At 44.0% G+C, this 24,753-nt stretch overlaps 1 protein-coding gene across 1 annotated transcript in view; it reads left to right on the top strand.

Annotated features, from left to right (window-relative positions):
- LOC145411021 (nose resistant to fluoxetine protein 6-like) overlaps window positions 1-24,357 on the top strand; it is an 85,365-nt gene extending 61,008 nt beyond the window's left edge. Inside the window, exons 16-17 of the mRNA XM_080281083.1 lie at window positions 8,685-8,830; window positions 24,244-24,357. Coding sequence (XP_080137209.1) covers window positions 8,685-8,830; window positions 24,244-24,357 — 260 coding nt within the window. The remainder of the gene's footprint in view (window positions 1-8,684; window positions 8,831-24,243) is intronic.
- The last annotated feature ends 396 nt before the right edge of the window (window positions 24,358-24,753 follow it).

The following is a 24,753-nucleotide window of genomic DNA, read 5'->3' as shown; positions in this document are numbered from 1 at the left end:
ATGAATGAAAGAAGAATGAATGAACGTACAACTGAAAGTTGTTTTCCTCTCTTTCAGAACATGGTGAAAGCAGTATAAACATTGTAGTTTGAAATTAATCTTCCTTTTCCTTTATACAGTGGAATAAGATAATGTAGAATATAGTTTCGCCTTTTAGTCTTTCCTATTAAATTTCCATGCCAGTTTTCTATGCCTTTTACTTTTTCCCGCCAACTTTGGCTGGAGTGTTTGGTGGGCGGGAGAGAGTGGGGGATGTCTTCTTCCTTTCCTCTCCTTATCTTCTACACATAGAATTAGATATAGTCACAGGAATCCCTTCAACAACCACTGTGACTGTTGCCTTTTGTTTTCCTTTGCACTCAGTATTCTCTCTCTCTCTCTTTCTCTCTCTCTCTCGCTCACTCGCTCGCTCGAGCACGCACGCACGCACGCACGCACGCACGCACACACACACACACACACACACACACACACACACACACACATGCGTAGTGAGTGCATTTTTAAGAGCTAGGCCCGAAGACAAAATATCTCGTTGTCATTTAATCCTTATATCGCGCTAATAGGGTATGGCAGATTCGTCTCTCCTGCCAAGTGTGGCCAAGGGTGAGTCGTGTTGGTGACCTGCAAAGGTTCGAGTGCGACAGAATATAGATAAGATTGTACGCAACTGTGTAGCTATCACACATATACGTAGTACATTCACTTTAACGTGTCCCAGATTTTAGTCCTCTTGCAGCTTTTTTCACGTACAGTGCTGTAGTTCTAAGGCAGAAGACAATATTACGGTTCTGCATCAGTTTCTTAATGCTTCTTCGTGAATAGCATCATATTTTAGTGTTACTCACTTGTTACAACTCAGCATTCAAGTCGGAGAGATGGCAATTTTAGGGGAGATTAAAGCAAAACAGATATAGCCTACTCATAGTGTGTAGGCGCTTATCAAGGGCTGTCAGGGACGGTCTGTTGGCAACCTAAGTTTACAACTGTTCATTACGAGCAATTTTTTTTTTTCTTCTCCGTGGATACGTTTAATAAGTATATCTTCATTTATTTCACTAAACCCTAACTTCTTATATGCAGGATATTTTTACTAAGTTGATAGAAACGTTGAGGGTCATCCAAGGATGAACAGGTTCGATTTTGAGAACAATAAGTCAAAGATCATGGTGACAGGGTGTGGGACTGTGACGAGGGTTAGAATGATGAGGAAGGTTCTTGAAACTCCGAGTAAGACGTGGAAGTATAATTAGCGGAATATTACAGGCTGACAAACTGGACACAACAGGCCGGCATGCGGCCGGGAGGAAGTCCCGTGCTGATCTGATCGGCGGGACAAAGTTGCCAGATGCATGATTAATGGGACTTAACATACTCGGTAGGCATTGTGGGTAATACATGGTAAATACAGACATGTGATATGTAATAAAGTAAATGAGGACCTTGTACAAAGACAGACTATATAATACGTGGTTGCATAGCTTATTCAGTTCATGGAATCACGTATCTCACACCTCCCTCCCCCCTATGCACTCATAATGCAATCTTGAGCGGACTTCCTACTCGTTTCAGCGAGTCGAGGAAAACGGCGAGGGATGGTGGGGGGATCAATTGACGGCCTTCTTTCCTGGCCTGAGCAAGAGAGCACAGGGGACTGGGGTGGAGGGTCGTCACTAGGAGGGGACACTGGGGGGTCGTCACTAGGAGGGGACACTGGGGAGTCGTCACTAGGAGGGGACACTGTGTGGAGATGGCGTCCGTTCCTCCACCACACACGACCGCTGGGGAGGCGTACCTCGTACTGTCAAGACCTGCCACAGCCCATAACGACCCCGACTTTGTCCCAGCGGTGTGATGTCGGGTCTTGGATCCGGACTTGCTGGCCGACAGTCAACCTGTGGAGGGGGCGGGCATGGACGTCGTAACGACTTGTTGCTTGGTCGGTCCAGGCTGCATCACGGTGGTCACACTCTTCTGCCTTGGCCTGCCATTCGTCGGAGAAGGACTGGGGGTGGGCTGGTACACAGGTTCGAAGGGGGCGGCCGTATAAGACTTGTGCAGGAGAGCGTCCGGCAGAGGTAGGAGTGTTGCGGAGTTCTAGGAGGCCTCTGTCAAACTCCTCGCAATCAAGGTTCCCTGTCGGTGCTGTCTTCATGATGAGGTGTTTGACAGCCTTGACAGCTGCCTCGGCATGGCCGTTTGACTGGGGGTAGTGTGGTGAGGTGATGATGTGATGGATGCCCCAGCATTCTGCAAATTGTTTGAAGTCGTTGCTGGAGGATGGGGGCCGCCGTCGGTCCTGAGACGAAGAGGTACTCCGACTTCTCAAAAGTAGCTGCAAAACATCGGAACGACCCTGGTGGAAGTGGTGTCCCGGCCACAGGGGACAACCACAGGCCACCCAGAGAGCCTGTCGGCGATCACCAGGAAGGATTTCCCGGCCACCTGGAAAAAATCAGCAGACACAGACTCAAAGGGCCGCTTCGGATGGTCATCACACATGTATGGTTCCTGCTGTTGGCTGGGTTGGAGATGCTGGCAAGGCTCACAGGCTTCCACCGTGCTTTTGATGTCGGCATCGATGCCAGGCCAGAAGACTGTTTGTCTGGCTCGACGCCTGGTGGCTTCCACACCTCGGTGGCTGTCGTGGAGGCGGGCCAAGGTGTGTCGTCGGAGGGCGGCAGGGACAATGATCCGGGGGCCGTACAACACAAGCTCTCCGTCTGCGTAAGGGCTATCTCTTAGCTTCCAGTAGGGGAGGACGGAGGCGTGAATGTCATAGCAGTTGGTAGGGAACCCTGTGGAGACGTAGGTGAGGAGACGACTGTAGGCTGGGTCTTGAGTGGCAGTGGTGCAGAGCTCCTGGAGGGTCCTGTCGTCGTCGATGAGAGGCGCCACTGTCTGGCCATCTGGGGAAGTGGCGGTGTGTGTGACTAGGGACTGGACGTGTGCAGTTGTTGCTGTACAGTCCTCTTCGTCATCAGGCGTGGGGTGGCTAACTGGGGCTCGGGAGAGGGCATCTGGTATGCACAGTTGCACACGGCCGTAAAAATGTAGGGGGCAATCTTCTCCTTGAGGCGTTGGAGGCGAGGATTCTCGATGGCATCCAGCGTGTAGTGGTTCAGGATCGGCACTAGAGGGCGATGGTCCATCATGAGAGTGAAGTGCTGTAGGCCAGACAAGTAAAGTCGACACGTGGCCATGGCCCAGGCAACTGCCAGCATTTCCAGCTCAACTGTGGCGTAGCGGGTCTTGGTGTCAGTCAAAAATCTTGAGCCACACTGAGCTAGCCGCCGCTGGCCTTGTCCATGATCCTGAAGGAGGGCATATCCAACGCCGTAGAGGTGGGAGGCATCTGTCTGGAGGACCACAGGTAAGGTCGGGTCGAAGGGTGCCAAGACTGGTGGTGAGAGTAGAGCTTTCTTGACATTCCTGAATGCTTGATCGTGGTCCGGTGTCCATGCGAAGGAGTGCTTGGGGCTCATAAGGGGGCGTAGGGGCTGGGCTGTTGTTGCTATGTCGGGGGTGAAATCTGCCAGCTGGTTCACTAGGCCCATAAATGAACGAAGGTCAGTGAGGTTTGTTGGAGTAGGGAAGTCTCTGATGGCTCTGACCTTCTCCTTGTCAGCTGAGATGCCCTCTGCTGAGATGGTGTAACCACAGAAGTTGACTTGAGGGGCGGCGACCACAAATTTCTCTTTGTTCAGGGTTATGCCATGGGCACGACATCTGGTGAGCATCTGGTGGATCCGTTTCAGGTGGGCAGGGAGGTCATCGTCGAAAACCAGGATGCCATCTACAACTTTCACACAGTTGGTGACACCCTGCAGGACCATGTCCCCCTGGAGACAGTATGCGTTCCCAGTTGCTGCGAAGCCCATCGGTCCACGGCAGTGTTGGAAGCGGCCGTAGGGAGTGATAAATGTGGTGAGGTGGCGGTCTTCCTCCGCAAGCTCCATCTGCCAGTATCCATGCAGTGCATCCGCTGTGGTGAAGAATCTTGCAGATGGAGTGACGCTGCGGACTGCTGCAATGGGCGTAGGAGAGGGATGGGTGGGACGGGAGACCTGGGAGTTGAGACGGGTGAGGTCCACTGTGATGTGGACGCCTTTGGGCTTAACTACCAGGACCATCGGGTGACATCACTCAGAGGGCTCATCGCCCGCAGCTGTGATGATCTCCTGCTGCACCAGGGAGTCTAGATACTCCTTCACCTGATCCTGGAAGGCAAAGGGGATGGGCCTGGGTGTGTGGATCGCGAAGGGCGTCGCACCTGGCTTGAAGGTGGATCCTTATTGGGGCGCCTGTCATCTTTTTGAGCGGCATTGTCTGGAGGTCGGCCTTGGAGACGAGGACGTCACTGAACCGTTGAAGAAAATACTCCCTTGCGGCAGCAGGTGAGGTCATGGCTGAGATAGGCAATTCTGTGCACCTGTTGATGTGTGTCACAGCAAGGATGGGCTTAGGGAACTCGGGTGGGACTATGGCCAAGTCCTGATAATGGCCATACGACAAGAGGGGAGTTTGGATGCTCTCGTGGACTTGGACTGTGGCGAGGCAAGACTTGGGACCGAGCTGTAATGTTGCCTGGAAGCATCCCAAAGCTGGAGACATCGAGGAACCATCTGCCGTGAGCACATCTGTCATGGGTGGGGGTGATAGGCTGCTCCTGGGGATGTCGAGTGCACCCAGGTGTTGTGGGCCAATTACTGTAATGTCTGCGCCTGTGTCAGGGATCATCAGGAGGCTGGAGGACGTGTTGCCGTGGGACAGACGAACATTGACGAGCTTGGGGGATCTGTCACTCAAGGCATCATCTACACGTCGACATCTGCTGTTGTTCTTAGGAGAGGGTGGTGGGGAGGTTCTGTTGAGGTAGGAGGAGCCGTTTTGATCCTTAACTTGACTCTTCTTCATGAACCTGCAACACTTGGCAAAATGTCCCTGCTTGTTGCAAGCATTGCACTGGGTATCCTTGGCGGGGCATCGAGGTGCGCAGGTCCAATGGCCTTTAAGCCCGTAGTTGGAACATGTGCTGTCAGCCGCAGGGCACTTTCCAGGGCTGTGCTGGTGCTGACAACATCGGCATGGGTTAGTAGCTGAGGCTTGTGATGTCGGAGGTCGCTGGGAGGATGCAGTCTTCTTTTGACATTAGGTCTTCTTGTATGAGGAGACGGCATAAAGTTGGCCCGGTGCGGCGTGTATTGCTGAAGCTGCCACTCTTGTAGCTTCATACAACCTACAGCAGGTTACAAAATCATTAAGTGAAGAGGTGGCGTCGAGGGCGGGGAGTTTCTGCAGTAGTTCCTCGTCTCGCACACCCATCAGCAAAATCATTTTGAGCTGGATCTCAGCACAAGTAACAGGGTCACCAGGGCAAAGGTCTACCTCAGAAGCTATGTCCTTAAGTCGTGCATAAAAGTCTGCAAATGATTCCCTGGCTGCTTGCTTGCGGGAGAGCAGTTCCCGGCGGCGCAAAGCTTCGTTGCGGAGGCCCCGGAAATGTCCCTGCAAGCCATCTAATACCTCTGTCACGGAGAGGTGGGAATCTGGGGGAATGGTGAGGGTGTGCTCCAAGAGACATTGGACATCTAAAGATATGCACGATCGTAGCTGGATGAGCTGTTTATGATGTGGCATCCGGTGTAGCTCCATCATAACAGCAAAATCCTCAAATCGACGGCGCCATTGTCAGTAAACTTGATACGTGGCGTCAGCTTGGAGAGGTGGGGGGCTGGGGACTGTGGGAGGTGGGGGGCTGGGGACTGTGGGCTTGCTCTTAAGAGAAGGAGTAGTTGTGGTGTCAGACAGTGGAGAGGGTGTGAAGGGGTTGACAAGAGTTGATACTCGGGCAGGTGAAGGGCGAGTAGGCTATGTCTGAGGTTCAGATGGTTGAAGAGGCATGGAGGGGTCGCCAAGAGGTGATGCTTGGACAGGTGAGGGGTTAGCAGGTGTTCTCTGGGGGGGCTGAGGATATGCTGGGGCTGGTGGGCTTGTCCTCATTGCCAACAATGTGAAGAGATCCATAAATTTGCGATTATCCTCTTGTCTTTGCTGTTCTAACTGATGACGGTGGGCTTGCTCTTCTATGTGTCTTGATTCGTCCTCTTGTCGTCTTCTTTGTTCCTCTTGCTGGTGGGAGACTTGTAAATAGTGGATGTGATGAAGTATGTCTTGGCTTCCGTCCCGTGGAGCAGGAGTATCCGGCAGGTGGGGGGTGAGGGGAGGAGGTAGAGGTGGGGAAGTGCTTTCCTCATACTGTTCCTCATTCTCCCTGAGTAAATCCTGTTGGTCAGACATGTTGAGTGTGGTGTCCTTGCAGTCGGGAAGAGACGGAGAGGAGCTGGCAATACTCTAGTCATGTGCAAGTACATGCGGGAATTTACAAAATGCAAGAGAAAACTGGTGAATTTGCGGAAGATCTCTGGGAGTTGTGGCGGCGCAGTGGTGTGTGCGTTTGTGTGTGTACATGCGTGTGTGCGTGTGTGGCAAGATGGCGGGCCAGTTGTGCTGGGAGGGGGGGCCGCGGTCAGTCACCCCAGAGGCATGGACGGGGGGGAATATCTGAGTCGCTCTCCGCTGGGCTGGTTGCAAGGGGGCCTCTGGTTTGCTCTGCCACGCCAGAAACACTAGGAAAACGCACAACACGGCACTAACACTGCACTGAGACACTAGAGAATTGTAAAATCCACTGCACTGAAACCCTAGGGTACTGTAAGATCCACTGTGGTAATCCCTGGGCAGGAAGCCGGTGAACTGTAACCGCCTTGACTGCAAAAGTCTTCCATTGGAGAACGGAGTAACTCACTGCGCCATGTGGGACTGGGACGAGGGATTAGAATGATGAGGAAGGTTCTTGAAACTCCGAGTAAGACGTGGAAGTATAATTAGCGGAATATTACAGGCTGACAAACTGGACACAAAAGGCCGGCATGCGGCTGGGAGGAAGTCCCGTGCTGATCTGATCGGCGGGACAAAGTTGCCAGATGCATGATTAATGGGACTTAACATACTCAGTAGGCACTGTGGGTAATACATGGTAAATACAGACATGTGATATGTAATAAAGTAAATGAGGACCTTGTACATAGACAGACTATATAATACGTGGTTGCATAGCTTATTCAGTTCATGGAATCACTTATCTCACACAGGGCAAGAAGCAACTGACACAGTTGTGATCAGAATTAGAGCAAACTGGTGGAAGGATGAGTTCTTTCACTTTTGAGGATAAACAGTCGAAGATATAGGTCACATGGCATGGTAATATGTACTGCTCTTAAACCAACTGTAGGTCTAGAATGTTGCACACTCTGGGAGCTCTTTCTTATTATACCCGCTCCCTTCGGGAGAATTGGTATTATGTTTTACTCGCCATGAGTCTGTGTGTGTGTGTGTGTGTGTGTGTGTGTGTGTGTGTGTGTGTGTGACCAGAATAACTCAAAATTTTCAATCTAAAATAACCAACCTTGATAGAAAACTTGAGGAAACTTATGGTTTATGAGAACAACTGGTCAAAGGCAAAGATCACAGGGCTAGGTCAAACCTTGATCCAGCAAAATAAACTGAAACAATTTTTATCCAATTACATATAATCTTGGCAGAAGGGCTGAAGGTATACAATGAATGAAGTTATGCAATTTTGAGAACAATCAATAAACGGCCAAGGTCATACGGCAAGGTCATCGTTTGACTCGTATGTATACCGGGTATTAGTTAGCCAAACTTGACGGAAGGGTTGTGAGTCATGCAAGGAGTAACCCTTTTTTTTTTAACAACAGGTCAAAGGCCAAGGTCACAAGGTAAGGTCAGTTTAAAGTTTTTATGTTGCTTTGAGCAATTTTTGAGGAAGATTTAAGTTTAAGAAAAGCATAAAAAGGATTTTTTATTCATCACAATCAGTCAAAGGCCAAGGCAACAGGACAATTTCAACTCAGTTGTCATCTAGTTTGAACAGGAATTGGTGAAAGTTTCAATGGTCAAACGTGAACCAAGGATTTCAAGCCTGAGAACAATCAGTCAAAGGCCAAGGTCACAGGGCAAGGTCAAATTTCGATCTGTGTGCCTGTGTGTGAAGGAAAAAATTAATAAGCTGTCGATCTGTTTTATCGAAACATGGTAAAAGGGTTTGGAGTTAGCCCTGAACGACAGGTCAAAGGTCAAGGTCTCATGGCAAGGTCAACTTAAGACAGTTTTTATCTAATTTGAAGCAAATTTTGTGGAAGAGTTCTGAATAACGCAGTGGCAAATACATACAGTACATTTTGAGAACAAGCAACGGTCAAGATCACAGGGAGTTGTTAAAATCAAGATCACAAACATCGTTGATCCGATATGTTCCAAACTTGGTAAAAGAGTTAAGGGTCAGGCAAGAATGGTAAGTCGATTTTGAGAGCAATCTTTCGCGGATCAAAGTCACAGGGCAAATTCATATGTTCGTCTTGTAAACCAGGTGGTGGGCGAAGGTAATGTACTCACTGTGTGCTACTTCTTGTTATTATTGTTGTTTTTTGTTCCTACTATTTTTGTCATCAACACACACACACACACACACACACACACACACACACACACACTATGGAAGCCTAAGCTAAATACTTTTATTTACAGCTTGGTAATTACAGCTAAGTAAATACATACAATCCCAGGCATGTCGTAACTCCCTCCTTCCTTTTTCTCTCCAGGTCCTGTGCAGGGCTTTTTGGGTCACCCCTGTTGGCAGCCCCTGAGCCGACTGACTTATACGGTGTTCCTGCTGGCCATACCTGTACAGATGATGGTTTATATATACTCATACCAACTCCCTTTGTATTTCAGTCATCTCAACAAGGTGGGTTTTGTGTAGCTATCACTCTGCCCCTCTTATCGGTCTGCCTGTTCATTTGTCTGTTTATATGTCTGTATTAATCTGCATGTTTGCATCACAGCTTCTGTGTGTGTGTGTGTGTGTGTGTGTGTGTGTGTGTGTGTGTGTGTGGTTACTCCTGTACAAATGATGATCTATGTATACTCCAACCAGCTGCCCTTATATTTCAGTAACTTTAGTACGGTGGGCTGTGTATCCATCAACCCGTCTGTCTATCAGTTAATACACTAGTGCCTGCCGTCAAATGAGCGGGGTATTGTGTTGTTTGGTGTGTGTCTGCATCTGCGAGACTTAACAAAATAATTCTGACATCTATGATCTGATCTGAACCAAATTTGTTGAAAGGGTTGGCAGTCCTCCCATTTTTTTATCTAATTATTTTTTAGGACAATAAACCAAAGAAGGTCACACGACAACGCCAGTTTGAACAATTTTGATCTAAATTCAAATAAACCCAGTGGAAGGGCTAAGATTAAGGCAAGGGTGAAGTTATTTGATTTTGAAAATAAGTCAAAATTCAGTGTTATACAGCAAGATCAAATGGTCGATCCTATAACTGAAACATTTCTGGTCCTGTTTTAACCAAAGTTTGTAGAAGGGTTGATGGTTAGGCAAGTAGGAAGTTATTCAGTTTTGAGAACAATCGATCGAACGTCAAGGTCACAGAGTAAAGTCAAATGTTCGATCCTTACACCAACTGTAAAGTGCTGGTGTTGCACATTCTGAATGCACCTTCTTGTCTGTCTGTTTCTATACGATATGTCTGGTTTTAGCCTGTGTGTTTATCTGCCTGTCTGTATCTCCTTATTTCGTGATTTATCCTTGTGTGTGTGTGTGTGTGTGTGTGTGTGTGTCTGTGTGGACTATACAGATACAATTAACAACCAGCACATCATCACTGCCACATTCTTACTTATAGGTCATCTTGCTAAACCTAAGTCATCTCTGTACCTCTGTGTACCCGTTTGTCTCTGTGCATCGGCCTGCTTATCTCTAAAGGACGATTTTATAATGGCGTAAAAGCTTCGTAGCATCTCTTCCTTTGCGATTTATTCCACCCGATACACCTCAGTATCCTTTAGTATGCTATAGATGCAAACTATATCAATAATAAACCGATATAAACAGCATACAGGAAAATATTAAAGTGTAATATGCAAAATAAATGGCTTACGAAGAGGTGCTGTGATATATTGCCTTAAGTTACAAGCCGTGGAGAACATCAACAAGGCTAATATGTCTATGCTGTCATTAACTCAAAACTGAATGCACATCCCTAAACACACACACACACACAAACACACACACAGGGCATCGTCGGAGGTAGACGTCCGTTACCGGCGCTCCATACCAGACCAACACGGCCAGAGGCATTACCTAAATAAGTATCTCTGAATGAGTCAAGCTCTGTACCAGGTTAGACTAAATGATTTGTCATTATTAAAAGGAGAAGAAATAATAAGTTTATATAAGACTGGTTCAAACAGAACAAAGAACCACGATGCGTTGAGTCAGCTGGGTTTGTTTATACTACAGCAACACGGGGAAAGTGTGCATACTCTGTAAGTACATACTCTGTTCATTTAGTATTACAAAATGGATACATATTTCAGTAAAACAAATTTGGAAAAGAAAAGGGATAAAAGTAAAAAGCAAAATGATGATTTCTACCAAGAACTGGTTGAAGTGGAGACTCACAATAGACTGGTTGAACGTGTACACAAACTAGAAATGGCTTTCAAAAATGAAATGGATGAAATAAAGAAGCAAATGCACTTGCAAAAGGAAGAGATAGAAAAACTAGGAAGGGAGGCCAATAAGAAAGACACAACCATCAGTGAACTAACAGTGGAATTGAGTACGCTTAGAAAGAGAGTGAGTGAAATGGGAAGTACAGTAGTCAATCACGAGAGTGTTATGGAAGAGTTAAAAAATGACACAGAGACAATTAGACAAGCAAGCAGTCTTATGGACCAGAGCAGTGATATTGAGGAGAAGATAACACAGGTGAATGAAGCTGTGCAAAGCTACAAAAATGATGTAGAAACCACGTATGCTGAAATGGTGAAAGTAAAGAAAGACTTAGAAACAACGGTGGAGGAAAAAAGCATTAAAAAGGAAGTGAAAAGATTAATCCAAAACAATCCAAAATTAGTCAGAGATTCAGTAGAAATAAATAAATCAATAGTAATCACTGGTATAGAAGAGGAAAAAATTAAAAACAAGATCACTAGAGACAAAAAGGAGATGGCAAATGTAATGAGCTTACTGAAAGAAGTATCAGAGGAAATCTGTAGTAAAGACATAGAGGAACACAAAAGGTTAGGGAAATACTAGAAAAGCAAGACAAGACCTCTAAAGGTGACTTTCCAGAGTGTAAACACTGTGGAAGAGATACTAAAAAATGCAAAGAATCTTATGGAAAAAGAGGAGTTCAAAAATGTATGGATAAAATGACGCCTAACACAAGAGGAACTGGAATTACTGAAAGAGAAAAGGGAGGAAGCAAAAACAAAAAATGAGGGAAGATCAGAAGAGGAGAAGAAGAAATTTTTTTTCAAAGTAATAGGATTGCAGGTACGAAAGTGATACACAAACAGGATGGAAGAAAAAGGAGGAAGTTAGTAGAACCATGTCATGGCAAGTATATAAACAAGATGATAAAGTTGATGTACTCAAATGTGGATGGAATGGTATCTAAATTACTAGAGATGAATGATTATGTCAGAGAAAATGAACCACAAATAATATGCCTAACTGAGACAAAATTAACACCAAGGATATCCAATGACATACTAAACTTAGAGGAATACAATATATGGAGAAGAAACAGAAATTTAAAAAAAGGAGGAGGAATTATAATATTAACTAAGAAAAATCTAAAAGTCAAGGAAATAAACCTAGATATACCATCACAAGTAGAACTGATTGCAGTAAAGATAGACACATCTGAAGGTAAAGTAATTGTAGCCAATTTGTACATGCCACCCAGATCAAACACATGGGAAAGAGATGAATATGAGGACCTGGCAGAGAGTACAATTCAGAGTATAAGATCCTTGCTACATAAAATGGAAGAGAAATCGGAAAGAATTATACTAACTGGGGACTTCAATACAAATATAAATTGGAATACTCTAGATATAAATAGCCAAGAAAGCTGTTGGGACCAAAAGCTCCTGGATCTCATACAAGAGTTTTTCTTAACGCAACATGTGAGGGAAACCACTAGAAAAAGAGGACTTGATGTACCTTCAGTGCTAGATCTAATATTTACTAGGCAAGAAAATGACATTGACAGTTTAATATATCACCCTCCACTCGGCAAAAGTGATCATGCAGTACTAAATTATAACTTCAGGATAGCATATGACATAGTAAACAGCAATGACAGTTACAAAAAGTGCCTAAACTATAAAAATGGAAATTATCAAGACCTAAAGAAGTATTTCTTAGAAGTTGATTGGGAAAATGAGCTTAGAGGACAAGATTTAAATGCTGTATATAGAAAATTTTGTGAATTTTATGAAATAGGAGTCCAGAAGTACATCCCACAGCACAAAGAAGCAGATAAGAAAATACAGAAATGGTTCAATACAGAATGTAAAAAATCAAAAGAAAGAAGAGATTTGTTGTGGAATAGATACAGAAGACACAATAGTGAAAGGGCGTCTAATAATTACAAACAGGCAAGAAACGACTATACAAGAATAAGGAGGGAAGCCCAAAAACAGTTTGAGGAGGATATGATAAATAAAAGTAGTGATCAACCAAAGCTGTTTTACAGCTATATCAGAAGCAAAACCAAAGTAAAAGATATAATACAATCCATTACGGACGAGGGAATCACTTATACACAAGAGAAAGATATTTGTGAAGCACTAAATAAGAATTTCCAATTAGTTTTTACAGAAGAAAAAAATTTTGAGAGGGACTATGTGGAACACGCATTTCCACACATACTACCAGATATACAAATAGCAGAAAAAGTAATACAGGAGTTAAGTAAATTAGACAGAGAAAAAGCAAGTGGTCCTGATGAAATTTCATGTTGGGTGTTACAAGAATGTGCAAAGGAGTTAAGTAAACCATTATTTTTAATTTTCAAGAAATCCTTGAGTCAAGGGAAACTACCTGATATTTGGAAAAAAGCAAATATAGTCCCCTTATTCAAGAAAGGAAATAGACAAAATCCTCTCAACTACCGACCAGTATCACTGACTAGTGTTGTAAGCAAGGTATTAGAAAAACTTATAAGAAAAGCTTGGGTAAATCATCTAGAGGAGCACAGTATGATAACAGAAAGACAGTTTGGTTTCAGAAAAGGAAAATCATGTGTTACTAATCTGTTGAGCTACTATGACAGAGTAACAAACACAATACAGGAAAGGGAAGGATGGGTGGACAGTATCTATTTAGATTTCAAGAAAGATTTTGACACAGTACCACACCAAAAATTTTTATGGAAGCTGTACCATCAAGGAGGAATTCGAGGCAAACTGTTTTGTTGGATGCAAGACTTTCTCATAAAAAGAGAAATGAGGACAGTACTAAGAGGAAACTACTCATCATGGAAAGAAGTGACTAGTGGAGTACCACAGGGTTCGGTGCTGGCACCAATCATGTTTTTAGTGTACATAAATGATATAAACAGTAACACTGGAAATGAGAGCTATCTGAATATGTTGAAGATGATGCAAAAATACAAAGGAGAATTACTAGCACAGACTCTTGTAGGGAGCTACAAGAAGAATTAAATAAACTTCATGAATGGAGTAGTACATGGCAAATGGAATTCAATGTGGACAAGTGTCATGTAATCAAGTTTGGTAAAAGTGGAAAAAGACCTGATTGGGATTATAAGTTAGGAAATAAAACCCTATACACATCAGAAAGAGAGAAAGACCTAGGTGTGATTATCAATAACAGACTATCTCCGGCTAACCACATCAGCGAGAAGGTACGGAACACGTATACACTGCTTGCAAATATGAGAATAGCATTCACATACATAAATGAAGACATGCTAAGAAGGATAATAACATCATTCATTAGACCAACCCTGGAATATGCATCAATAGTCTGGAGTCCTCATCTCAAAAAGCATATAGACAAGATTGAAAAAGTTCAAAGGGCCGCTACAAGATGGATACCAAGCTTAAGGGACCTAAGCTACGAAGAAAGACTAAATAAACTGAATCTACCAACACTACAGGAGAGAAGGAAAAGAGGTGACATGATAATGCTATATAAGTGCATATCAGGAAAGGAGAAAATAGACATAAATGATTACTTAACATATGGAGAAGCATCAGCAAAAGGACACTGCAAAAAAACTGCATAAGAAGAGAGGTGATAAAGACGTAAGGAAATTCAGTTTCCCAAACAGAGCAATTGATCAATGGAATGCACTACCGAATGAAATAGTGTGTGCCAAAACAATTCACAAATTTAAGGATATGTACGATAAATATGGTTTAAGACACGGGACAGTACGAGCTTGACTCATTCCTGTAAAGATACAATTAGGTAAGAACAATTAGGTAAGAACACACACACACACACACACACATACACACACACACACACACACACACAGACAATTATTCTCCTCTTAATGTGACGTGGTTTGAGGTATTATTGCCAGCACTTCTGAGAACAGATAAACATTAAACTACAAGGGGAGTCCTGAAGAAATGCTATAGAAGGAATGTAAAGCTGTAACGTGCTTTTTCTACCACCGAACTACGTGAAATAAGCTACAGAAGAGAGTACAGTAAATAAAGCATGAACTAACTAAATAACTAGATATGACCGGTAGTTAACCTTGACATAACCAAACAACAAGAATGTTATCGGCGCCAAAATGTAGGTTGCGGATGTCCACCGTTTGAGGGAGTGTTTCATGACCGTTTGAGGGAGTGTTTCATGACCGTTTGAGAGAGTGTTCCGTGACCGTTTGAGGGAGTGTTCCGTGACCGTTTGAGGGAGTTTCATGACCGTTTGAGGGAGTGTTTCGTGACCGTTTGAGGGAGTGTTTCGTGACGTGGCCAAGGCGACAGGTAATGGCGACCACGGAACTCCTCTCTTGACCTCGCTCTCCCTGGCTGTTTCCGAATACACATCCTCGTTTTGGATAATATCTCTCCTTGTTTTTATCCCGGCGTTCTTTTTTGTTTTCTCTTGTTTTTGGTTGATATGGATGTGAAGTCAGAAAATACATAATGAAGTTAAACCTCGCTCTCTCTCTCTCTCTCTCTCTCTCTCTCTCTCTCTCTCTCTCTCTCTCTCTCTCTCTCTCTCTCTTATTTTATTTTCACCTTCCCGAATACACATCCTCCGTTTTGGATAATTTCTTTCCTCGTTTTTATCGTACTGTTTCTTATATATATATATATATATATATATATATTATTATTATTATTACCACGAAAGGAAAGTCACTGATCCACCTGGTGAACAAGGCTACACCTTTTCTATCCTTAATGACCTAGAGCAGCTTGTACAGCACCCTACCCGTATCCCTGACCGACTTGGAGAGAGCTCCAACATTCTTGACCTCTTCCCTATAACAAATCCTTCTGCTTACACTGTGAATCTTTTCTCTCCGTTGGGCTCCTCCGATCACAACCTTATCACCTTAACCTGTCCTATCGCTCCGGTACGGCCTGTGGACCCTTCAAAGATTATTGCTTCATGGCCGGGAGCCATCTGGGTGTGCCTTGCGCATTACGGAGATTATTCTCTCGAGCATGGAAGCATACATTCCTTTCTCCTATCCTTTGACTAATGCATGAAAGCCTTGGTTTAATCACGCTTGTTCTAATGCTTTCTGCAACAGGGAGAGGGCCTATAAAAGGTACCGGAGCCAACCCACCCCTGAATCACATCTTTTATACGTTTCTGCCCGGGATCGTGCTAAGTCTGTTCTTCGCTCTGCTAAAAATAATGTCATCTGCCCTGCTTGTCAAGTGGGGTTGGTGGAGGATTAGTGCCCCTCCCTGTAAAACAATTAACTCTAAGCCCTTGGCCACCCCGTTCGGGATACATGGCGTCTGGCAATGAATGAATGAAAACTAAATGCTCTCAACTCTCCAACTCGAATTCTTCCCGCTCCTTCTGGCACTTTGCCAAAAACCTTTCTAACAACTTTACCTCATCATCCTTCCTTCCTCTTTTCTACTCCGATGGCTCTGTAGCTATTTCTTCTACTGATAAAGCAGATCTCTTCGCTCAGACTTTCTCCAATTCCACGTTGGACGATTCCGGTGCTGTTCCTCCATCAATTCCCCCCTCTGAGTTCCTTATTTGCTAACATTAAAATTTCTTCAGCTGATGTGTTTTCTGCCATCACAGGCCTCAATACTAATAACGCATATGGGCCTGTTGGAGTCCCTCCTGTTGTCCTCAAGAACTGTGCTTCTGTGCTTACACCCTGCTTGGGCAAACTCTTTCGCCTTTGTCAACTTTCATCTTTCCTTCTTGCTGGAAGTTTGTTCTCATTCAGCCAGTCCCAAAGAAGGGTGACCATTCCCAACCCTCTAACTATCGTCCAATTGCTTTAACATCCTGTATCTCAAAAGTTTTCGAGTCTATTCTTAATAGAAAAAATTTAAAGCAACTTTCCTATCACAACCTTCTTTCCGATCGCCAGTATGGGTTCCGTCAGGGACACTCCACTGGCATTCTTCTCACCTACCTTTCAGACTCCTGGTCATCCTCCTTTCGGGACTTTAGCGAAAGCTTTGCCATTGCACTTGACATCTCGAAGGCTTTCGATCGAGTATGGCATAAATCTTTAATTTCCAAGCTGCCCTCTTACGGTTTCTATCCTTCTATCTGTGCCTTCATCTCTAGCTTCCTTTCTGGTCGTTCTATAGCCGCTGTTGTAGACGGCCATCGTTCTTCTCCTAGATCTATTAACAGTGGTGTTCCTCAGGGCTCTGTCCTATCACCAACTCTCTTCCTTTTATTCATCAATGACCTTCTAAGCTGTACATCTAACCCTATACACTCATACGCTGATGACTCCACCCTTCACCTTTCCATTCGATTCCCACAATGTCCATCTCAGCAGTTACTTCAGCAAACAAGGGATGAGGCTATGGCACAGCTAATGTCTGACTTGGCTCGTATCTCTGACTGGGGTAAAAATAATCTGGTTGTTTTTAATGCACCAAAGACTCAGTTTTTGCACCTATCAACCCGACAAAATCTTCCACAGGTATTCCCACTAATGTTTAATAATATTCAGCTTAATCTTGCATCATCGTTGAACATGCGTGGGGTTTCATTTACTCGGGACTTATCTTGGAAAGATCATATTACATCTCTTGTAAAATCTGCTTCCAAGAGATTGGGTGTGCTAAGCCGACTCCATTCCTTCTTTACCCCTGCACAATTGTTAACTCTATACAGGGCTTTTATCCGCCCTTCCGTGGAGTACAACTCTCATGTGTGGGGAGGCTGCCCACATACAGATCTTCTCAGTAGGGTGGAGTCAAAGGCTTTTCGTCTCATTAACTCTCCTCCTCATACTGACTTCCTTCAACCTCTGTCTCTTCGCCACACGGTTGCATCTTTATCTCTTTTCTATCGCTACTTCAATGGTCACTGCTCCACTGAACTGTCTGCATGCATTCCTCCACCTCTACGACGGGCTCTTAGCACCCGTCTAGCAGCAAACTCTCACCCCTTTTCTGCCCAACTCTCTAATGCAAGAGTTAACCATTACTCCCAGTCCTTCATTTATGGAACAGGTCAACTCTGGAACTGTCTCCCTCTGTCTGTATTTCCTGCTTCCTATGATCTCCAGTCTTTCAAACGCAGTGTGTCCAGGCATCTCGAAATGAATGGATCTTGAATTTGGCTCTCTCTTGTATTTTGTTTTTCTCTTGGAAGGAACAGTTTTGCTGGCTCGTTGCCTTTGGTTCCTTGTTCCTCACATAAAATATATATATATATATATATATATATATATATATATATATATATATATATATATAATTGTAATAAAGTGACCCTCTCTCTCTCTCTCTCTCTCTCTCGCGTATTTCCTTCCCAAATTCACATCTTCATTTTCGGTAATTTCACTTGGTATATTATCTTTCTCTCTCTCTCTCTCTCTCTCTCTCTCTTTTCCGAGATAACATCAAGGTGGGGATGTAAAACAGGTAATACAATATATAGCGTCTGTTCCGCATTTCTCAGGAAACGAAAGTCACAGGCAAGATAATAAGCAAATGCTGGTATCTGTCATATCAGCCACACAGCATCACAGGAAAACTGATATGATTTGGGGGACGTGTTCTTGTTGTTGATTTAGGAAACCGCAACACCTCTTCCTTATCGATTTTTTATTTGCCTAAACACTATATCTTTTGTTTTTTCGTTGTTTATTGTTGTTTGTCTTACCTCCGCCAAAGAGGGTATGTTTTTGCCGCCTTGGTTTCTTACTCCGCCAAGGAGGTTATGTTTTACAGGGCGTTTTTTTTTTTTTTTTTTTATGTGTCCGACTCTGGGCATAGGCTTCACAGCCTGCTATCAAGGCCCAGTAGTCCTCCTACATACCATACACCTCTACTTGTCACCACTTCGGCGCTAACACCCACCGTCCACATTGAATACATGCTAGGGCTGTCTCATACAGGACTGGTGTATTGGTATTAGCGGGGGTATTTATACGACATGTCGGCGGGTCTTCTGGTAGATCAGTAAAGCCTGATTTAATGAAATTCAAATCCTTAAACTGTTCCCTGCCCCAGCCGGGATTCGAACCTGGGTCTGTTAGGACTGCAGGGCATCTCTCTACCGATTGAGCCACCGCCTCCCCATTGAGCCACCGCCTCCGTTGGTTTGTTTGTCTGTTTGTTTGTGTGTCTGTTAGCAGGATTACTCCAGAAATTAGGAGCAGATTATGATGAAAATTTGTGGAAAAATGGGCCATGGGCCAAGGCAGAGATAACTAAATTTTGGGTCGGATCCGGATCCGGCGTATCCCGCACAATATCTCCAAAAGTTCTCAATTAATTTCAATGAAATTTTGTGGAAAGGTGGGCCATGGACCAAGAAAGAATTTATTACATTTGGGGACGGATCGGGATCCGGATCCTATATCCACGGATCCGGATCCGAATCCTTTTTAATGGCAATGGCATTGGCGGAGGTATGCGCTCTTTGAGTGTGTTCTAGTTGTTATTGTTGTTGCTGATGTTATTGATGTTGTTGTCCCAGTCTTTTCAGGGATATGTAGGGAGCTGAGGGACATTTGTATAACCGAACAATAGAGCTGCCCAGCTATAACAGTGTCACCGCGTGAAGGCGTCCCTCTCCAGCATCAATATCCTCTTATAATTATGTCATTGATGCAAACCACGTCAGTATCAAAAACACACACAGGAAAATAACATAAAATCCAATATTCAGCTGTAATATGCTGGGAAGTCTGCGGCACCGAGAATACGGCTTGATAACATTAACCACTATAATATAAGAAGTATCTTCCCCAAGGTGAGAATAGGACGGTGAAAGCTAGAATATCCTATCTATTGCCAGACTCCTTAATCCCGTAAGGGGTGGCCAAACAAATCGCCTTCATGTCGCCCTGTCCCCCGCCATTTCATTGCCCTGCTCCCAGCTCACACCCTCCTCTCTCATATACCTCTCCACTCCATCCCTCCATCTCATCCTTGGCCTCCCCCTCCCTCTCCCCCCTCCACTTCACTCACATACACTCTCCTCGTTAGTCTCTCACTCTTCATCCTCTCCACATGGCCAAACCACCTCCGTGTGTTTCTCCTATCGCTTCGCATTGCACCCACATCCACACTACGATGCTTCTTCACTTCCTCATTCATGATGAATAAAACCTCAAAAGAATAATACCTCAAAAATGCTATTGAATTGTGTTACAATACAGACATTCATTGCTCTGTCTGTCTGTCTATCTATCCATCTGTCTCTCTGTCTAATGTTAGACACTTTTAATCCCATAAGGGATGACCACAAACAAACCGCCGCCAACTCTCACCTCCCCCTCCCTCTCATACATCTTTCCACTCCATCCCTCACATCATCCTTGGCCTCCCACCTCAGCTCCACTTCACTGACGTACACTCTTCTAGTCAGTCTCTCATTCTCTTCTTAACATCATCAAAATCATCTGGTGGTAGAAAGACCAAAATAAGAAAAAGACGATATCACACCAAAAGGGTCATCATCACCATGATCATCATCACCATCACCATGATCATCATCACCATCATCATCATCATCATCATCATCATCATCATCATCATCTTCAGCATCATCATCATCATGATCACCATCATCATCATCATCATCATCATCATCATTACCATAATCATCATCATCATCATCATCATCATCACCACCATCATCAACATCACCACCATCATCATCATCACCACCATCATCATCACCGTCATCATCACCATCATCATGATCATCATCATCATCATCATCATCATCATCATCATCATCATCTTTCTTCAGCATCATCATCATCATCATCATTATCATCATTATCATCATCATCATCATCACCATCATCACCACCACCACCATCATCATCATCATCATCATCCTTATCACCACCATCATCATCATCACCATCATCATCACCATCATCTTCACCATCACCACCATCACCATCATCGTCACCATCGTCATGATCATCATTACCATCGTCATGATCATCATCACCATCACCATCATCATCATCAATCATCACCATAGTCAAACATCACCATCATTCATCCATCTCTATCCATTATCTATCCGTCATTATCCATCATCCATCGTCAGGAACAAAATAACAGTAGTTTAGTCCCGTCAAACTCAGATCCCATCAGCAGCAGTAAGCGTGGAGATTTATAATTATTTCACGTCATATACACAAAACATATGTTACAAGGGTGTTAGTCATACAATAACACATACCAGTTGTGATTTGCACTATACTGTACTCCAATTCAACCCTCATGCAGTAACACGTACCAGTAATGATATGTATTATACTCCACTCCACCCATCTTGCAATAACACGTGGCTGTCATGATACATACTATACTCCACGCCAACCAACCTGTCTGTAGAGCCACGCCCTCGCAGTCACCATCCGAGACTCCTGGAAGGTCAATGTAAAGCTTTAGAATAACATGGGTGGATCCAGTGTTGTATGTACGGCCCGGGAGCAGATTTTTCCATTCTGTGTCAGTTTTGCATTTTTATCTCCTCCAGGAAACTCCAAGTTAGGTTAGGTTTGTTATCTTAGTATCAGGTTACGTTAGTTTCTTAGCTATGTTAATCTGTTAGATTAGGATAGGTTAAGTTGGGTTAGAGAGAGAAAAAAAAAGAGAAAAAGAAAAAAATGGAAAAGGAATCATCCTGGAAAATCAGATTTGGCTCGTAGAGTAAAAGTGATAGACAGAAAGAATATCTGGGGCCCGCGTAACACCCCTGCTTTACCACACTGAAGATTAGTATATGGTACTTTGCATACACAGGCTGCATTTTTACACTGGCTATCATGTTTTTCTTTTTTTCTCATATAAACGTCATGCAGATCGTCCGTGCTGGACAAACTTTACTTAACTGAGAGAAAGGGGATACCAAACCCAAGGTCTAGAGAACGGTCAGGGTTCTATAGACCTCGGCCAAACTTTGGAAAGTGATATAGGCCACATTTCATCAATTTTCCTGGATCCGCCTCTGAATAAAAACGAACATACACACAGCTTGACATAGATCCCCATTTACCGACAGGGAAAAAGTTTCCTCAGCCAATTAATGATGGCTGTTAGGAGAAGGTCTGAATCTATGGACAAGTTGGCTGGCGCAGAACATAGTAATGGGACAACAAGACGGTCATGTGTTACTTCATGACTGACACACGGACAGCTTATGAAACATCCCAGTTCCTCTTCCCTAATGTACTCTTTTACCCTAATTTGGCCTAAATTTATCATCTCCAATTTGATTACTGAGTTGTTGCAAGAGATTAACACTAGAATATGATTCTAGTCACGAAGAAGTGCTACAGGATGAAGGTAGAATTAGTCTTATTTTGCCCATGAGCCACTAAAATAAGCTGCAAAAGGACTAAAATCTGGGCCAAGTTAGATTGAAAGAATTACGTTTGGGTATAGTCCTTAAAGATTCATTTTTATGTTATTCATATGGTCAATATTAACCCCTTTCGTAAAATGACGTTTTTTTTTTTTTTTTTTTTTTTTTTCCAAATCCTTGCAACTACGAGGCAGGTATTTCTCCATCTCCTCTTATCCACACCAGGGTAAAGCTTTAAGCGTTGACTGTCAGATTCCATCGATTACAGTTTACCGCGAGTGCTTCACCTTGGAAATCATTGGTAGCAGATAATTTCCACATGCAGGATCTTAACTGCTCCAATTTATTCTTTTACACACACACACACACACACACACACACACACACACACACACACACACACACACACACACGGGGGCGCTCACCATCCACTAACTCGATGTAGTGCTGCTCTCGGGTGTCTGCCCTTTCCTCTCCTCCATCCTTCTTTCCTTCCATCCTCTTCTGTCTTTCTCTCCTTCATTCTTTGCTCGTCCTTCTGCCTACGGGTGACTACACTCTCTCTTCTGTCTTTCTTTCCTTAATTCTTTCCTCTTCCTTATGCCTGTAGGTGACTCTACACTGAGTGACAAGCCAAATGGTTTCCTGTACACCAGGAAACCATTTACTACGTTGGGTGGTGACCAAATAACCAATTTTGGCACCTAGTGGTGTAGTGGGTAATTACGGCGCTCCAATTGGATTGAACCGGTGAAGGTTTATATCCAAGGGATTGTTGGGGTTTACTGCTCACGTAATGCCACTCACGGATGAGTGAGGCTGGTCATTCTCATCTTAATGTCAGGCCCAACTTGCCTAGCCCAGGGCTCCTACGCTACTCATGGGACAATATAGGATTGGATGATGAATGAATGATGAAACACACACACACACACACACACACACACACACACACACACACACACACACACACACACACACACACACTGGATGTTTAAGAATCTGTGGTAATAATTTATTTCTCATCTCCTCCTTGGCTTCTCTCTCTCTTTCACTCCTGCTTCTATAATTCTGATCTGTGTAACTTTTTTTTTAGTCTTTCGGTGCGTATGCTATCCATGGCCATACCACTTCAGCATGGTCTGCTTTGACAATTATTTCCAACAAACCATATCTATAACCAAACCTCTATTTCCACTATGTCAATTATCCCTGTGTCAGACCATCTTATCCCATATGCAGACACTTCATTTGTAATACTTTCACCCTTTTCTGGTCCCTAGGATAATAACCCATAACCATTTTCACCTGAACAGACGTTGATCTTCCTTTTTCCCATTCTCCTCAAAACTAATATTTTTTTTTACTTGTTTTGTAACTCCATGACTTGCTTCAGGTTCCTAAGTTTCATTTGTCGTTATACCCAACCCCAAATACCTGAGAAATTTAACTCTGCTCAGATCTTCTTCATTCGCCCTTATTCTCAGATCCCTGTGCTCTGTTTCTGCAACATAACATTGCCGTTATCTATCCCAGTCTCTTTCAGGTTCTTTCTTGCATCGTCTCTGCCAAGCAACTGCTGAATTAACGTTCCTAGGTTGCAAAGAGTATTGTCTCATTCTCAAATAATAACTGGCTTATATACTTTCCGGTCGTCCTCTCTCCTTCCATCCTGTAAACTTGCCCATGTGTCCAATACCCTTACATCTAACTCCTTCACCATGCCGTCCATGAACAGACCAAATAACCATAGAGACATCATGCGCTCCTAAAACGACTCAAATTTTCCCTGACACCATTCACTCTCCCCCATTCCCACTTGCACGCTATTGTTAATGTATTTGACCTTTGAAGTTAATCCCTTCACAGACCCATCATTCCATCTACAGACAGCTCCTCATGTCACCACTTGGACATTACTACTCACCTGCTACATGACTGGGCTGCATCATGCAGAACTAGAGTGATAGCAATAGTATACGTGGATAATGACATGTCAGTGGTTTTATGGAAAGATAAACTGAGGCTGTTTTAACTATATTTTATCCCCAAATTGGTCCCTGCTTCAGCCTGAGATTGAACTCGCTTACTTTTGGTCAGCAACTTACTCTTACAACATCTGACCGCCACATGCCCTACTCATGTGATAAAGCTCCCCATTGTTGTTATGACCCCTCCTCCCTTCCCGCCTACACGCATGCCATAGTCATTTGATTGAGCTCCTCGCAGCTAACTTTATAACTCTTCCTCTCTTCATTATGACAAAACTCCTCCCTGTGCCCCGTCAGGTGGTCGAGGCAGTGGGTATGGTATTCATTTCTGGCCTGTGTGCTGTTCCCCTCTCTCTACTGACGGAGGCGCCGGTGCTGGGCCTGGAGAAGCTACTGCTGAGGAGGGCCTAGGGCGAGAGACGATGTGGGGGCGGTGATGTTGAGGGGTTACAAGGCCGTATTTCCACTTTCATGGCAGACTACGTAGCGTCTCTTCCTTCGTGTGTTTTCGTTGAACATTAAAGAAGCTGAAGCTAAGAAAAAGGCAGAGGATGAAAATGAATGGATGACGTTTAAGGGAAACTTATTTTTCTTCTCTTTAGATAATTTTGTACTTTTTACCCCTTCATTTCGACGAGTCTCTCATAAAGGAAAAGGGAAAGGTTGGGGCAAACTCCATGAGGCACTTAGCTGCGGGGCTCATCTATGTAACATAGCAGGTAGGTCCTTGAGTTTGGCAGGTTATTCACTCAATACGCTGGGATACAGTCGCTGCATCACCGAAGTTACTAAGTACCTCTCCCTAGG

This window comes from Coenobita brevimanus, chromosome 87, assembly GCF_032717465.1.
Source record: "Coenobita brevimanus isolate Jiangsu-jjx chromosome 87, ASM3271746v2, whole genome shotgun sequence".
NCBI lineage: Eukaryota > Metazoa > Arthropoda > Malacostraca > Decapoda > Coenobitidae > Coenobita > Coenobita brevimanus.
The sequence above is the reverse complement of the archived record's forward strand: the minus strand, read 5'-3'. Positions and strand labels throughout refer to the sequence as shown.